General features: G+C 43.7%; 1 protein-coding gene across 1 annotated transcript; it reads left to right on the top strand.

Annotated features, from left to right (window-relative positions):
- Window positions 1–2230: 2230 nt before the first annotated feature.
- On the top strand, window positions 2231–14205 carry LOC124978271 (cytochrome P450 4A6-like). Its single transcript, XM_047542493.1, has 13 exons — window positions 2231–2473; window positions 5157–5298; window positions 5963–6007; window positions 6487–6614; window positions 7552–7676; window positions 8011–8165; window positions 8565–8671; window positions 8757–8947; window positions 9049–9182; window positions 10626–10690; window positions 10833–10909; window positions 13250–13423; window positions 13707–14205. The coding sequence occupies exons 1-12, from the start codon at window positions 2285–2287 to the stop codon at window positions 13416–13418; spliced, it is 1527 nt and encodes a 508-aa protein (XP_047398449.1). The 5' UTR covers window positions 2231–2284; the 3' UTR covers window positions 13419–13423; window positions 13707–14205.
- Window positions 14206–14578: the final 373 nt, after the last annotated feature.

Raw genomic sequence — 14578 nt, forward strand, 5'->3', positions numbered from 1 at the left:
GAAAGCAACTCAGCTAATGATACCTGGGAAGCAGAGAGAGTGTGCACAGGAGGAGACAGGGACAAAATATATGATCCTCAATGCATGTCCCCAGTGACCCACCTCCTCCAGCCACACTCCACCCATCTGCCTATAGTTACCCCTCAGTAATACATTCAAATTATCAAAATGTCAAATGAATTAATCCAGATTAGTTCATGGCTTTCATAATCCAATCATTTCACCACCTGCATTTATATAGGAACCTTGAGGGGATACTTCATATCCAAATCATAACAACATTCAACTCACCTTCAACCAAGGTGCCAGAAACATACATTGGAGAAATTTTAATAAATTAGCCTAGGAAATTTTAATAAATTAGTCTAGGAAAACTGGATATCCATAATCATAAAAATGAAATTAAATCCTTAAATCTCACCAGGTATAACAAATCAACTCCAAATGGATCAAGGACCTGAGTGTAAGACCCAGAACTATAAAAGCATGGTAGACAATCTAGGGAAAACACTTCATGACATTGGTATAGGCAATGACTTTTTGGATAAAATCTCAAAACCACGAACAACAAAAGCAAACATAGCCAAACAGGATTTTATCAAAATAAGAAGCAAAGGAATAAGTCAACAATGTGAGAAGACATCCTGAGATTGCAAGAAAATATTTTCCAACTATTCATCTGACAGAGGGTTAACATCCAGAATGCACAAGGAGCATTTATATGTTTGTTGATCAATTGTATTTCTTCTGTGAAGTGTCTGTGCAGTTCCTTGGCCCATTAATTGATGGGATTAAAACTGAGAAGTTGATTTCATAGAAGTAGAATGTAAAACAGTGGTCACTACAGGTTAGAAGAGTGGGGTAAAGAGGGACAAAAGGAGTTCCAGTCACAGATACCAAACTACATTTAGGAAAGAGGTTTAAGTGCCACCACGACACAGTAGAGTCACAACAGTTCACAAAAATTTAATATATATTTTATAAAGAAGTAGAAGAATTCAAAGCTTCCAAAAGAAAGAAACAATAGCTTGAAGAGTCAGACTTCTAGTGGAAGAGGGGATTCTGAGGATTCCCCAGGTTGCAGCTGAGCAGCCTTCCGTGATCTCTTCCAACATCCTCACTGGCACCAAGACAAAAGGAAAAGAGTGCAAGATCAGAGAATGGTCGAGTGTCCTTACTTGCAGTACAAGAAGAACATGACCCAAAAGGCTCCTGCAGCAGAGGGGTTAAAAACCAGTGGAAGGTGAGCAAAGGCGGAAGGAAACCCGACCTGCTCCACAAAGGCAAAGAAAGCATGGGATGGAGAATAGCCTCACTCAGTTCAAAGAAGAGGCACAAAAGAATTTATTGATAATGTGCCAAGGAAGGAGAAGTTACAGGAAAAGGCTTGTGAGCTGAGGCTAAGACTTCTATCAGAGGAAGCAGGAGGTGGCAGATGTGCCCAAAGCCCTCTCAGGCAGTGGCTAAATGCTTCAAGGAGCAGTACAAGACATTCATTCCCCACAGCCCTGGACACCAGGCAGCACCAGCTGCCCATGAAGTGGATACACCTGGAGGGAGACTGGCAGCAGTAGTACTAAGGTGCTGTGAATTAATGATCACTCACCACCTACCAGGAGAACTTGGCATTGGCAATTCAGGTGTAAATATGCAGGTGCTGGACTTGCTGAGTGAACTCAAGGAACTCTCTGCTGAGGCCAGGAAAGCAGCAGTCATAATCATGAAGTCAGGGAAGAGGTGCAGGGCATGGTGACCCCCACTTTAGATAGTGTGTTAGCAGAAAAGCTATTTTTGCATGATAAACTTGTTTGATATTTAAAAAATAAAACTTAAGTCAATGGTAAAGAGAAAGAAAAGATAAATGTTAAAGGGGACCGGAATGATAATTAGCCTGATTGAATCAGTACATGATGTATCCATGTGCTGAAATATCACACTGTACCATTAATGTGTACAAATAAAAAAGATAAAATGATTTTCAAATTAAAAAAAGAAAAAACAGGGAAAGTGGTTAACAGATAAATGAATAAATAAATATTTGTGAGTGAAAGGAAGAAGGGAAAATGAGTACATGCATGACCATTACCACTGTCAGCTGACCCAAATTCCTGTCTCCCACCGTGGATCTTTCAGGCTGACCAACTCCACTGTAAAGTCCAGCTCTGCCCTCATCTTTCTCCCTCCCCCAGGTGGGAGGGACATATTTCCAGGATCTAGGCAGAGTAGGTCAGTTGGGTGTTCAGTGACACTAAAGGACAGTGAATGAACTAGAAGCTTCTACACCATGAGCGACTCTGCACTGAGCCTCTTCAGAGTCCTGGGCAGCATCTCTGGGTTCCTGCAGCTGACCACCCTGCTTGGCCTGCTTCTGCTGCTCTTCAAGGCTGTCCAGTTCTACCTGCACAGGCAATGGTTGCTCAGAGTCCTGAAGCAGTTCCCATGCCCGCCTTTCCACTGGTTCTTTGGGCACAAGGTAGGAGCAAAAAGGAAGGAGAGAGGGGGCAGGGAAGCCAGAGCTCTCAGAGCCTGGTCAGCAAGTCCGCAGGGCAAAGCCTCTTGTGGACCAGCATCACATGTCCTCCAAGGAACACCTAGCTCATCTCTCAGGGTGGCCTCATCCCTCACAAGAGTCCTGTATTGCTGTTACTCTGATCTCTCACATGCTCCTTCCCTATGCAGATCTGCCATCTGTCCTAGAAGCCCTGTGCTTGGAGGCCTGAGGTTGGTTCTTTCTGAGTCTCCTCTTCAGATTGAGCACCCTTACTTCACTCACTCAAAGAATAAGGCTTCTAGATGCTTTCCTGCCTTGGTCACTCAATGCTGTCCTCTATAACTGGCCCTGAGGTTGCCTGGGATCACAAATATTAGTGTTATGGAATCCCTATCCTGTGGGTGTTCTTGGTGTGTGGTGGCAATGGACATGAATCTCAGAATGTGTCTAGACACAGGAAAGTAGTCACTCTTCTGGTGGGTGGGTGTTGTCCAGTAGAAGGACCAACTGATTTGGTTTGCCTAAAACTAAGGAATTTTTCAGAAGGGACAATTTAGAGCTGAAACCCTAACAGTGGTGCAAATGCAAGAGGGAAACAGGATGACCTGCAGTTGAGCAGTACTGATTTTTTAGTTATTCATTACACATAGTCTGTTAACCTCTCCAATCTCCTCCCACATACCTTGGACTGTGATATCCTTAGAACCAAGCCCATCACCCCCTCCCTGTACCACAAAACCCTTCATAGCCTGGAACAGGTATGGAGTCACTAAGGAAGAGAGAAAGGAGCAGCCTGAGGGTTGGGGAGTGACATCATAGACCCCTGTACTGGCAATCTGGGAGGTGGGGCACTCAGAGCTAGGCTGTCTCTGTGAGGAGGCCAAATGATTATCGGCATAGGGGAACCAAATATAGAAACTATTAGAATTGGCCATAGAGAAATAGTCAGTTTGATCACGCAAATTGTTATACAAATAACTTCTAGATTATTTGTTAATTTTGAAACATTGTGAACTTTTGTTTGATGTAGGTGTCACCAGCTGAATGATGCTCTTGTCAGAACTAATTAATGACTTCTCTGGTGAAATTTCCATTACACTGATGTACATTAGATTATTTGTAGACTCGACAAATAGATAATATCTGTTTACGTAAATAATATTACAGTGCTAAATTACCTCACAACTTCCATTAACTAATAACAGTTGCAGACAAATATTTCTAGTCTTATAGAGATTTTCATTTATTCACTAGCTCTACTACCTAAGTTAGGAATTTGAGTACCATGTGTAGTTAGGGTTAACCAATGGCAATACTCAGGAGCAGCATTAGCAAGCAGCAGGGGACAAAGTCATATAGCAGGAAGTTAAGGGCTCCCACTAACCAGTCCCTTTACTAGATTAAAGGACAAAGGAAGCTTCTATAATGGACATGACAGGAGAATATAGAATACCCTCATTAAGGAATTTAAGCAGGACAATTCTTAGTTCAAGTCGGAATGGACTGCCCCAGACCCAACCCACTAGACCAGAAGCTGCATGATAGCAGGAACTGTATTTGTTCACTGATTATCCCTAGCTCCCAGAAGGCAATTCATACAAAATAAGTTCTCATAAAATAGTTATCAAATATACAAATGAGTGAATCCATTCTTCCTTTTACTTTTCATATATTCACTCATTGACTGTAGAAAAAAACATTTGCACACCTCTACCTTGCTCCCCCTTCTTTCAGATTTCTCTTTCCCCCCAATAGGTGAACTCTAAAAGCTCTCTGCAATCCTAGTCACACTTGAAAGGATTAGGTGGACACTGTGGCCATGTTGTCACACTCAGATATTCAGAAAGAACTCAGCACACCACACAGACCACAGACATGACCTATGGAAACATGGAGATGTGTCAATATGGGAAGGGTAGGAATGCCCTGGCCACCTTGTGAACCTGAGCTGCACAAAAGCAAGGAGTGTTTCTGCTGATTCATGGCTTCATCATCAGTTTCTAGAAGTCATGGTTCACAGCAGGGCCTCAGTGAATATTTTCTGGATGAATGAATGCAAGAGAAAGAAGAGATGCAGAGGCCTGGCAGCTCGGTCCCTGGTTCTGTCCCTCCTCCATGCTGGGCTCTGAAGGAGGTTCCTGTTGCAGACCGGAGTCTCTGGTCATCTTCTCCCTATGTTCCTTCACATTGTCTTCTCTCTACACATATTGCCGTGTCCAAAATTCTTCTTTTTATAATGACCACAGTCATGCTGAATGAGGGTCCACCCTAACAACCTCACTTTACTTTGATTACGTCTATAAAGATCCTATGTTCAAATAACACCACTTTTTGAGGTATTAAGGGTTAGCACTTTAACATATGAATTTGGAAAGAACACAGTTAAGCTATAACTCCAATGAAAGTGTGTGAAAGAGTTTGGTGCACCATGGAGTCCAACCCTGAATATTTATCAAGAAGTTCTAAGAGAAGTTCTGAATGAGGTCCTATAAGTGGGGAGACCGCAAGGGTCTGGACTAGAACCCAGGTCCTCACAAATAGTCTGACTCTCTGATCTCTATGGATGGATCCAGCACTACCTTCCCATAACTGTCAAACCCTTCATCCCTACTCCAAAAATTGAATTTAAAGGAAAACATATTGATTTTATTTCACTTGATGGCAGATCCAAATGGACGAGGAACTGCAAGAGACACTGAAATGGACAGAGAAATTTCCAAGTGCCTGTCCTCGCTGGCTATGGGGAAATAGGATCTTCTTCCTGGTTTATGACCCTGACTACATGAAGGTGATTATGGGGAGATCAGGTGAGAGCAAAATCCCATCCCAGCAGCAGCAGCAGCAGCTCTTTTCTCCTGGGTACATGTGCTGTGTCTGTAAAATTCCAGAAAAAAGTGACATTTCAAATGTGCGAACCCTCTTCCAGCCTTCCACCCACCCCACAACCCAGACCAAAGAGAGCAATATATTATTCTGACTACCGAATGTTTATTTAAACAACTATGCAGAACCAAAATTTTTTTTCTTTATTGATTTTTAACTTTGTAAACCAAATTGATCTGATCTATGACACAGATTGCCGCAGATGTTAAAAATGAAACTTATATCCACAATGGCTATATCCCTCTCTGTCCTGTGTCATAGGAAGACTAAGTGACCACTCACTGTAGAAAAGCCACGAGGCTCTGCTCTGTCTTCTTCCTTGTCATTGAGGTCACGTTCTATGCTTCAAGTCCCTGTCACAGTCCAGGGCGTGTTCAGTTACTAGTCCACAGAGCCTGTTTTCCTGAGCCCAGCTGACTATCAGGACAGAGACCGAAGGGCTTGGGACCCAGTGGGAGGTGATGTAATAAACTGCCAACTGACAGTCACCAAGAACTCGTGGCAGACCATGGCCCCAATCATACTGCCCTACAGGCTACAGTATTTTGTCACTGCTACTTTTCTGAAAAGTCCTATCTTTGCTTTCAGACCCCAAATCTCAAAGTACCTACAAATTTCTCGTTCCCTGGATTGGTATGTACATCTACACATAGTTTCTCCCCAGTCACTGTTACCAAGATATCTCTCAGACTAACAAAGAACAAGAGTTGATGTGATATGATGACCCCTCCTTAAATCAAACCTCAATTCTTTTCTTCTAACTAGACCCTCACCACTTCCTCATGCAGCTGTGTTTCCTCCTGAGCATCAGCTCCTTGGACATCTCTCCTAATTATCTCCAAATACTTTCAGTGTGATATTTATTCTTGCCCCTTCTTGACCTTTTTTCAACTCCTTTCAACAACTACCTCACAGCTGTCATAATCACACTAGATACACCAGCCCAATTGGGAAATTCATGTTACTGAAAAGTACCATTCATTACTGTCTTTGTCTAAAGAAGTTCTGTAATCTGGATTTTCTTCTCCCACCATCTGTCTCTCTCAAATTGTCCCAGTCTCCCTCTGCTCCTATTGCCCACTCACTCATGCACATGACCATGTATGGCCCAGGGTATGGTTTGCTCCTGTTGAATGGGCACACGTGGTTCCAGCACCGTCGGATGTTGACCCCAGCCTTCCACTATGACATCCTGAAGCCCTATATGGAAGTCATGGCTGACTCTGTCAGAGTGATGCTGGTGAGTCTCTCTTTCTCTTTCAATTCCATTCATCCATTCACAGGACATGTTCAGATTTCACTCCTACAGCCATCAGTCACACGGAGAAACTCTCTCAGACCATTACTGTGAGAACAGATTCCTCAAAAGTAGATCACAGAGGACCCATAGATCAGGATAGAATCACACTTTGCTTATGGTCCAAGGCAGACAGCATCAGGGTGGATATAGACCTTTTCTAAGCCTTCAGCACAGTGAACTAGAGAAGTATTCAGTTGTGCCAGACAGCAGTTATACCTGTCCCTGGCATCTTCAGTGGCACGTTCACTTCCCAGGATACAATTCAGTCATGCTCTGGCCTGGGTGCCTAGGACTTCTGTATGGCCTTTGCATGTACTTGCATAATGCATGCAGTGAAATGGATACCAGCTCCACATCTTACAACCAACCTGCTGTGCCATCACCTTTCACCAAAGTTGTTATTTTATTACCCATATATGTTCAGCAAAAGTTTGCCAAAGGAAAAGGAATTGAAGTTCCTGACTGTGCTTCCTTGGAAGTCACATCCTGGCTCTTTAGGATTCATAATGCTGCAAATGGTATCTTGCCTGGCCCTCTGGACTAGCTCAGGTCTCAGAATATCAGGGTACTCCTCCTCTTTGTTCTCCAAAAAATAATGTTTTCTGACTTAACAAAAAACAATTTGTATAATAACTTCTTCCTAAAATTCAAACCAAAGCAATACCAATATAAGAACACATTTAACTTTATTAAAAAAAAGTTTGTGATAAAATGCAAATCACTTTAAAAATGCTTTCATTTGAGCCTAAACTTTCTGTCATATATCTGCTTTATAAAGTGAGGAAACTCCATCAGACTATTAAAACACACAGAGGGCTGAGCCTCACAGCACAGGCTTTCTAGGAGAACTGAGATAAATGTTCCCCTCCCTCCTCAGAACAAATGGGAGAAGCTTATCAACCAGGACTCCTGTCTTGAGATCTCTCAACACATCTCTTTGATGACCCTGGAAACCATCATGAAGTGTGCCTTCAGCCACCAGGACAGTGACCTGTTGGTCAGGTCAGTGACAACCCTTCAACTATAAGATCCTTGTTCTTACCAATTGGTGTGGACTCACCTGAGAGGCAGGTGGAAAGTCTTGGAAGCTTACCCTCACAAAAAGACAGATTCTGACCCCAGGCCAAATTCTAATTCCTAAGCAAGCTCATCCCTGTCCCAGCCACAGAACCCTGACCCCCAACACAGGTGGAAGCCTGAATGCTCATGCCACCTTCTAAAACCCTGTGCCTCAGTGTTGTCTGTCTCTACCACACAGTGAATCTCATCTCAGAGTCCATTCTGCCTCCAGGTGAGACCTCCCTGTCAACAGTCTGTTGTGCATGCTCTCCCTCAGGAATTTCCAGTCCTACATCCAGGCTATTTATGACCTGAGCTACTTGATACCTTCTCGTTTGCGGAATGCCTTTCATCAGAATGACACCATCTATAGACTGACCTCTGCTGGCCGCTGGTACAACCACGCCTGCCAGATTGCCCACAAGCACACAGGTTTTTGTCTCCTCCTACTGTTTCCCCTCCTTTACCAGGATTAGCCCAAAGGAGCTGGGCATGACCCCTCAGGCACAGCCAGGTGCCCTGGTGCCCATGAAGGACCTGAAACACATTCATGCTGGGTAGTTCCGTAGTGCAAGTGTTGGGAACGGAAATGTTAGGGGGTAAGGCAGCGTGGAGGTGGTAATGTGAAATGAGACCCATCCCAGCGACTCATGCAGAGCCTCCATGTGCTGTGCTCCTGAAAGTGGTGCTAAACTCCTGCCACTGGCCCACACACCTGCTCCAAATGCATCCTGAGCTCTACAGGCACCCAGATTGGGGAAGGTGGCTCACATGGCTCCTAGCGGTTGCTACAGCTCTTGATTTTGCCTCGTAATTATTGTCCTGAACCAGACCAAGTGATCAGGCAGAGAAAGGCTCAGCTGCAGGATGAGGGAGAGCTGGAGAAGGTCAGGAGGAAGAGGCGCTTGGATTTCCTGGACATCCTCCTGTTTGCCAAAGTGAGTGTGTGGGAAAGAAACCTGTGGCTTTGCCCAGGAGCAGAGCAAGGGACAAACCCTGCTCTCTCATCCATGGCCTCCCCAGATGGAGAATGGAAGCAGCCTGTCTGATGAGGACCTGCGTGCAGAGGTGGACACCTTCATGTTTGAGGGCCATGACACCACAGCCAGTGGTATCTCCTGGATCTTCTATGCTCTGGCCACACACCCTGAGCATCAGCAGAAGTGCAGGGAAGAGGTTCAGAACCTCCTGGGGGATGGAGCCTCTATCACCTGGTGAGTGAGAGCTCAAGAGGTGGGAGAGCCCTGCCTCTGGTAAGGACAAGATGCTGGTCATCCTGGCCCTCACCTGCCCCTCAGGATGGCCTTCGCTTCAGGGACCACATGGACCAGATGCCCTACACCACCATGTGTATCAAGGAAGCCCTGAGGCTCTATCCACCAGTACCAGGTATAGGCAGAAAACTCAGCAAACCTATCACCTTTCCTGATGGACGCTCCTTACCAAAAGGTATGAGCATCTCAGACTCAACTCACCTAAGCTCTTGCCAGGGACAAGGGAGGATCTAAATCCCCATGTGTTTCAGCAGTTCTGAATCTGTCTGTGTCTCCTGTTCCTTACCAGTAAAATCAGTGCCAATTTTGCAGTTAGAATGATGCATATAAAATGGTGTCACCTACCTGGACCACAAGAAAATTTAATAAAATTAGTTCCCTTTCAACACCAAGAGAACTTTATATCTGGGACATTGGCTTAAATTACCCCTACAGCCCCTTTTGGTTTTTTAATTTCACTGGAAACGAGTCATGAGCTTTCTTCATTCTCCAGGGTTATCCCTCAATCACCTTTAGAGTCTATGGTCTCATCACTATACTTACCTCCATTTGGGTTGCACTGATATTTTTTATTCTGACACTCCAGGTTTTGATTCTTTTTTTTTAAATTTGTTCTAATTAGTTATACTTGACAGTAGAATGCATTTTGACACATTGTACAAAAATAGAACACAACTTCTCCTTCCTCCGGTTGTACGGGTTTGATCCTTGATTCAACAATTACAGTGCACATATATAATTTCTGTCTTCATTTTCACATTTTTTTTGAAAACATACTTCATATTTGATAGAATGTGCAGGTAACTCCATTGTGATACATGTAAAAGGACACACATCAGTTGGCACGATGATGACTCAATCCTCAGAACCTCCTCCACATGGATATTCACAGCCTCTGAGTGTGGTTTCAGGACTTGAGCCCTAAAATTCTCATTCCCTGAGAAGTGGAGGATTGGAGAAGGAATCAGACAGGGACAGAGGGAGACGTGATTCTGTCCTAGGGGAAATGCAAATGAATAAAACCAGGAATCCCATGTCATGAGTCAGATACAGTCCCATCTCTGAGAAACCCTCAGGTGGATGGCAGAGACAGTGAATGGCTACATCTGAGTCCCCTCTCATGGCAGAAGGACACCATTGCCTCAACTCCATTGGGTCTCACCTCTTCCCTGACCCATGCTAGCTGAGTGAGCATAGAAATGTCACTCAGCCTCCCTGAGTCTCTGGTGCCTCATCTGAAAAATGAAGATAAAACCTCCCTGTCATTTGCATTTCACTGCCGCTCAGAAACTGTGAAATTGCCTCCCACTGGTAAGTATTTGTGAATATAGAGTGAATTAGTTTATGTTCTCCAAAGACTCATGGAAGGCATTTGATGAATGTGAGTGGTCACTTGAGTTCTATAAACTGTGAGCCTCCAATATTTTCTTGCTTCTCTTTTCTGAATTATAGTTTTCCACTCCTAACCTGTGCTCAGGTACTTTGCCAAGCCCACTCCAACTCCTTGTACCTGGGTCATACTGCCCAAAGACATGATTTATAGCACCAGGCTTTTGGGGACCATGGCCCTACTTCATGGATACAGTAAGTCTTCTCTTTATCTCCTACCCTCCTGCAGGTATCATTGTTACACTGTCCATTTATGCTCTTCATCACAACCCGAAGGTGTGGCCAAACCCAGAGGTATGGAAGTTCTGAGGGAAGGGAAGGGAATAATCTCTGAGGATACCTCCTCCTGCTCCCACTTCTGGGAATTCTGTCCCCTCATGGGTTGGAAGCAGGGACTTGACCCCTACCTATTCCGGTCCTTCTGTTCTCTCCGCAGGTGTTTGACCCTTTTCGATTTGCACCCAATTCTTCTCGACACAGCCATTCATTCCTGCCCTTTTCAGGAGGACCTAGGTAAGGTGTCCTGTGTTGGTGGTGGGATAAGGAAATAGAAGTCTCTGGGTACAAACCTGATGTTTGTGATCCCTTTGTTGCCATGTGGCATCTCTAGGTATGCCTTTTTAGATGGTGGTTGAAACAAAGAAGACTTGGTCGATATATCTGTACCCAAAAGCAGATGGCAGTTCAGGTTATGCCACAGAGACATTGGCCCACTGCCCTACCCAAGGGCCAGACAAATTTCAGCATCAGTGTGTTCTGGTGTTTTCCTCACTATAGGAGTATGACTTTATGAATTAGGAATGCTCACATAAACCTAACTTCAGGTTTTATGCCCCTTAGTTTCTAGGATCCTTATTGTATTGATTCCTCTCTTCCCACACAATCTCAGCTCCACCCACCAACCTTTTTGTTCAAGTCACGAATCCTTGGATCACTGAAGCAAATGATGAGTGGATTTGGGTTTGTTTTCTGGAAGCTTGGCATGTGCCAGCTGTTCAATACCTGAAAGGTTCCCGTTGCCCTTTGAAGACAGCTTACAGCAATGGGCATTCTCTCCACATCTGCAGTCTCTCCCAACATGATTTTTGACTGTATGTGAATGTTCATGTTCCCCTTGTAGCTTTCCAAGTTGTAAAAATTTGAAAAACCAAGTAAGATCTGCTTACCTTGAAATTACACTTAGAGTACATATCGTCCAACTTCAGACAAAAAGGATAAAAATGAGTACGATAAATTGGCCTGGAGGAAAAATCCACTATTTTGTATATGACATGTTGCTTGAAAGTCACCTGTTGTATACAATATAAAACCTTGAAGGAGCCATGAAGCTGGATAAGCATACTCCAGAGGGCTGCTATGGCCATCCACAAACACTCAAGGAATTGACCTCTGGAATATACATTGCCATAAACCTTGTAAATATTACTAGAAACAGGATTTTCTGATTTATGATTATGTGAATTCTTCAAGTGCTTATCAACTTTAGAAAAGGCTTTAAGCAAATTGACAAATCATAAATTTGTTTTCCAAAATTTGATTTTTTGGGCTACTTCTTCCTAGACATTGACTACAAATAATGTTGCTGACACCAGGGGATAGGAAAATCTAGGTACATAATTTTCTTGGTAGAATTAAGATTATTTTTAGCATAATACTGAGTGCTTTTCAATTTCTTTAAATTAATTCAAACACAAAGATTGAAAAGGTATATTTCCACCAAGTCCTATGCTAAGAGATAGAAACACAGAGATGTAGAATACCACTCCTGGTTCAGTGACAAAAAACAAAATGGGTGGTACAGGATCAGACACCTACACCCAAGATGACCATCATTCCTTCCTTCATTTTTTCACTCATTCATCAGTCATTGAACAGTTGTGAAATGTTCTATGTCCTTGAAACTTTCAAAGACCCTGGACTGTGGTGTGTCCTTGAATAAAACACTGATGGTGACTTGAAGGCCTAGGAGAGAGAGAGGTGAAGTCCTGAGTCTAGAAGATGTGTAGACAGAGGGGAATAGAGGAAATCCTCAGTGACCTCAACAACAAGAGCTGATCTTAGAAATGGGGCTGGACAGACAAGAGGTAGGCAAAGCAGCAGCCCGTAAAGAGTGGAGAAAAGCTGAGGTATTTGGACAGTGTCCAAACTGCACAGAGTGCATGGTAGTACCTGAGTTGGGTTGTTGCTTCCATGTAGATGGAGGGGAGCCAGGGACACAACACAGGTCCAAGAAAGGAGACATGGATATGACTGGTAGGAACATTTCTGGAATAGAATTAAAAGGCAGCCAACCCTGGTAGAATGAGGGGTAAGAGAGAGACAGGAGCCTAAACGCTGAGATGGACACAGGCATGGCTGCAGCTTGAGGATCCTCAACCTGATGACTCCTCCAGAAGCTGCTCCATTGACATGTGTCTCTCCCTTCAGGAACAGGTATTCTTTTTCCCATAGATGGTGAACCCTGAGAGTGTGACCCATTGCTCCCCAGGCAGCCCTGACCAGTGGTATCCACACTGGGGAACCAGAAACTATTAGTGAAGGCAGTGAACTAACCAATGACTAGCTGTTTAAAAGAATCATGTGATGACAATCTGCCTTAGAGTTCTGACATTATCCTAACAAATTTCATGCCACTGAGAGTAGAAGTAGGGTCAGGGCTGGTCCTGAAACAATGGTAGGCTATATCAAGTTCAAGAAAATGTAAGCTAGGCTGGGGGTAGATGCATAATGGGCCTATAAGGAAAAGCATTGGTCTGGGCCCTGCTCTAGGCTGGGGCTCAGGGCCAATGCCTTGCCAGCTCAGGATGAGACCTGAAGTCACTTTTTTTAATCCATTGTCTCTTCCTGGCCCAGGAACTGCATAGGAAAACAATTTGCAATGAATGAAATGAAGGTGGCTGTGGCCCTTACACTGCTCCGCTTTGAGCTGCTGCCAGATTCCACCAAAGTCCCCTTCCCCATACAACGTCTTGTGTTAAGGTCCAAGAATGGAATCCACCTGCATCTCAGGAAGCTCCACTAATACTGGTAGAGACAAGGCCTGATCTTTGCACCTGCTGCCTGCCATTCTATCTTCTTGTTGCTTGCTCTTGCCCTCCCATATGTCCACCTCTCTGTATCTCACCTGCCTGCAGGCTCTATCTGCTTGTCTGTCTACCTGTCTCCTACCACATCTTTGACTGTGCACCCAACCTCTGGTCACCTGCCTGACTGCTCTCTTCTGTCTTTTCCCTTTGTCCTGTACCTGTGTATCTTCCTGTTTTGTTTTAATGAACTACCACCACTTTAATGACTTAAAACATGTTTATAGTCTTACAGCTCTGGAGATCAGATGTCTGATCAGATGGATTTCCCTGGACAAAAACCAAGCTGTTGCAGAATGTCTCAGGAAGAAACTCTTTTCTCCACCTTCCAGCTTTGCTCTTGAGATCTCCTAATGGTTGGATAGGTCCACCTACGAGGGATCATCTCCTGTACTTGAAGTTGACCAATTGTACATGTTAACCCCAAACAAAACATTTCTTCACAGCTACAACTGGACTAGCATTTAATTGAATAAGTAACTAATTCAACCTTGTCAAGGTGAATCATAAACATCGCACTTCATCTTTGGCAAATTATCATTTATATACATCCCCATAAACTTACTTAATCTGAAAATAAAGATTTGCGATGTAACCAAACCACTCCAAGAGTGTTTATAGCCTTCAGATATAAAACAAAGTCATGTTTCTGCCAACTACCCTGAATAGTATTAAAAATACACTAACATTTTCCTCCCAAGTACAATAAAAAATCGGTTCATGATGTTTCCTTTTCTTGATGTTCTGACTGTCATACTGTGACGCAATACAAAGTAAATATTATAGATACCTCTCATGTTAGATGTGAATGTGGCAAGAGGGAAGGAAATTTTTCATATATACACACAAACATACTTATAACAAGAGGAAGAGATAACCCTACTCAATTTTGTCCTTGTTTCTGCCACTGCCCCCATGGTCCCAGAAGCATTCATAAGTCTCTTCTACTCCCCATTCCACTCTCCTTTTGTCTTCAGCAAGCACCTCAGTAAGTCATGTTGTCTTTCCCTGGAAGGGTGACCCAAACCTTCATCCTTGCAGATTCTTGGACATTCATGGTCTTGCCTAAATCTAGTGATTGTATTTTTCCACTTACTTT

This window comes from Sciurus carolinensis, chromosome 1 (genome assembly GCF_902686445.1).
Source record: "Sciurus carolinensis chromosome 1, mSciCar1.2, whole genome shotgun sequence".
NCBI classification, from domain to species: Eukaryota; Metazoa; Chordata; class Mammalia; order Rodentia; family Sciuridae; genus Sciurus; species Sciurus carolinensis.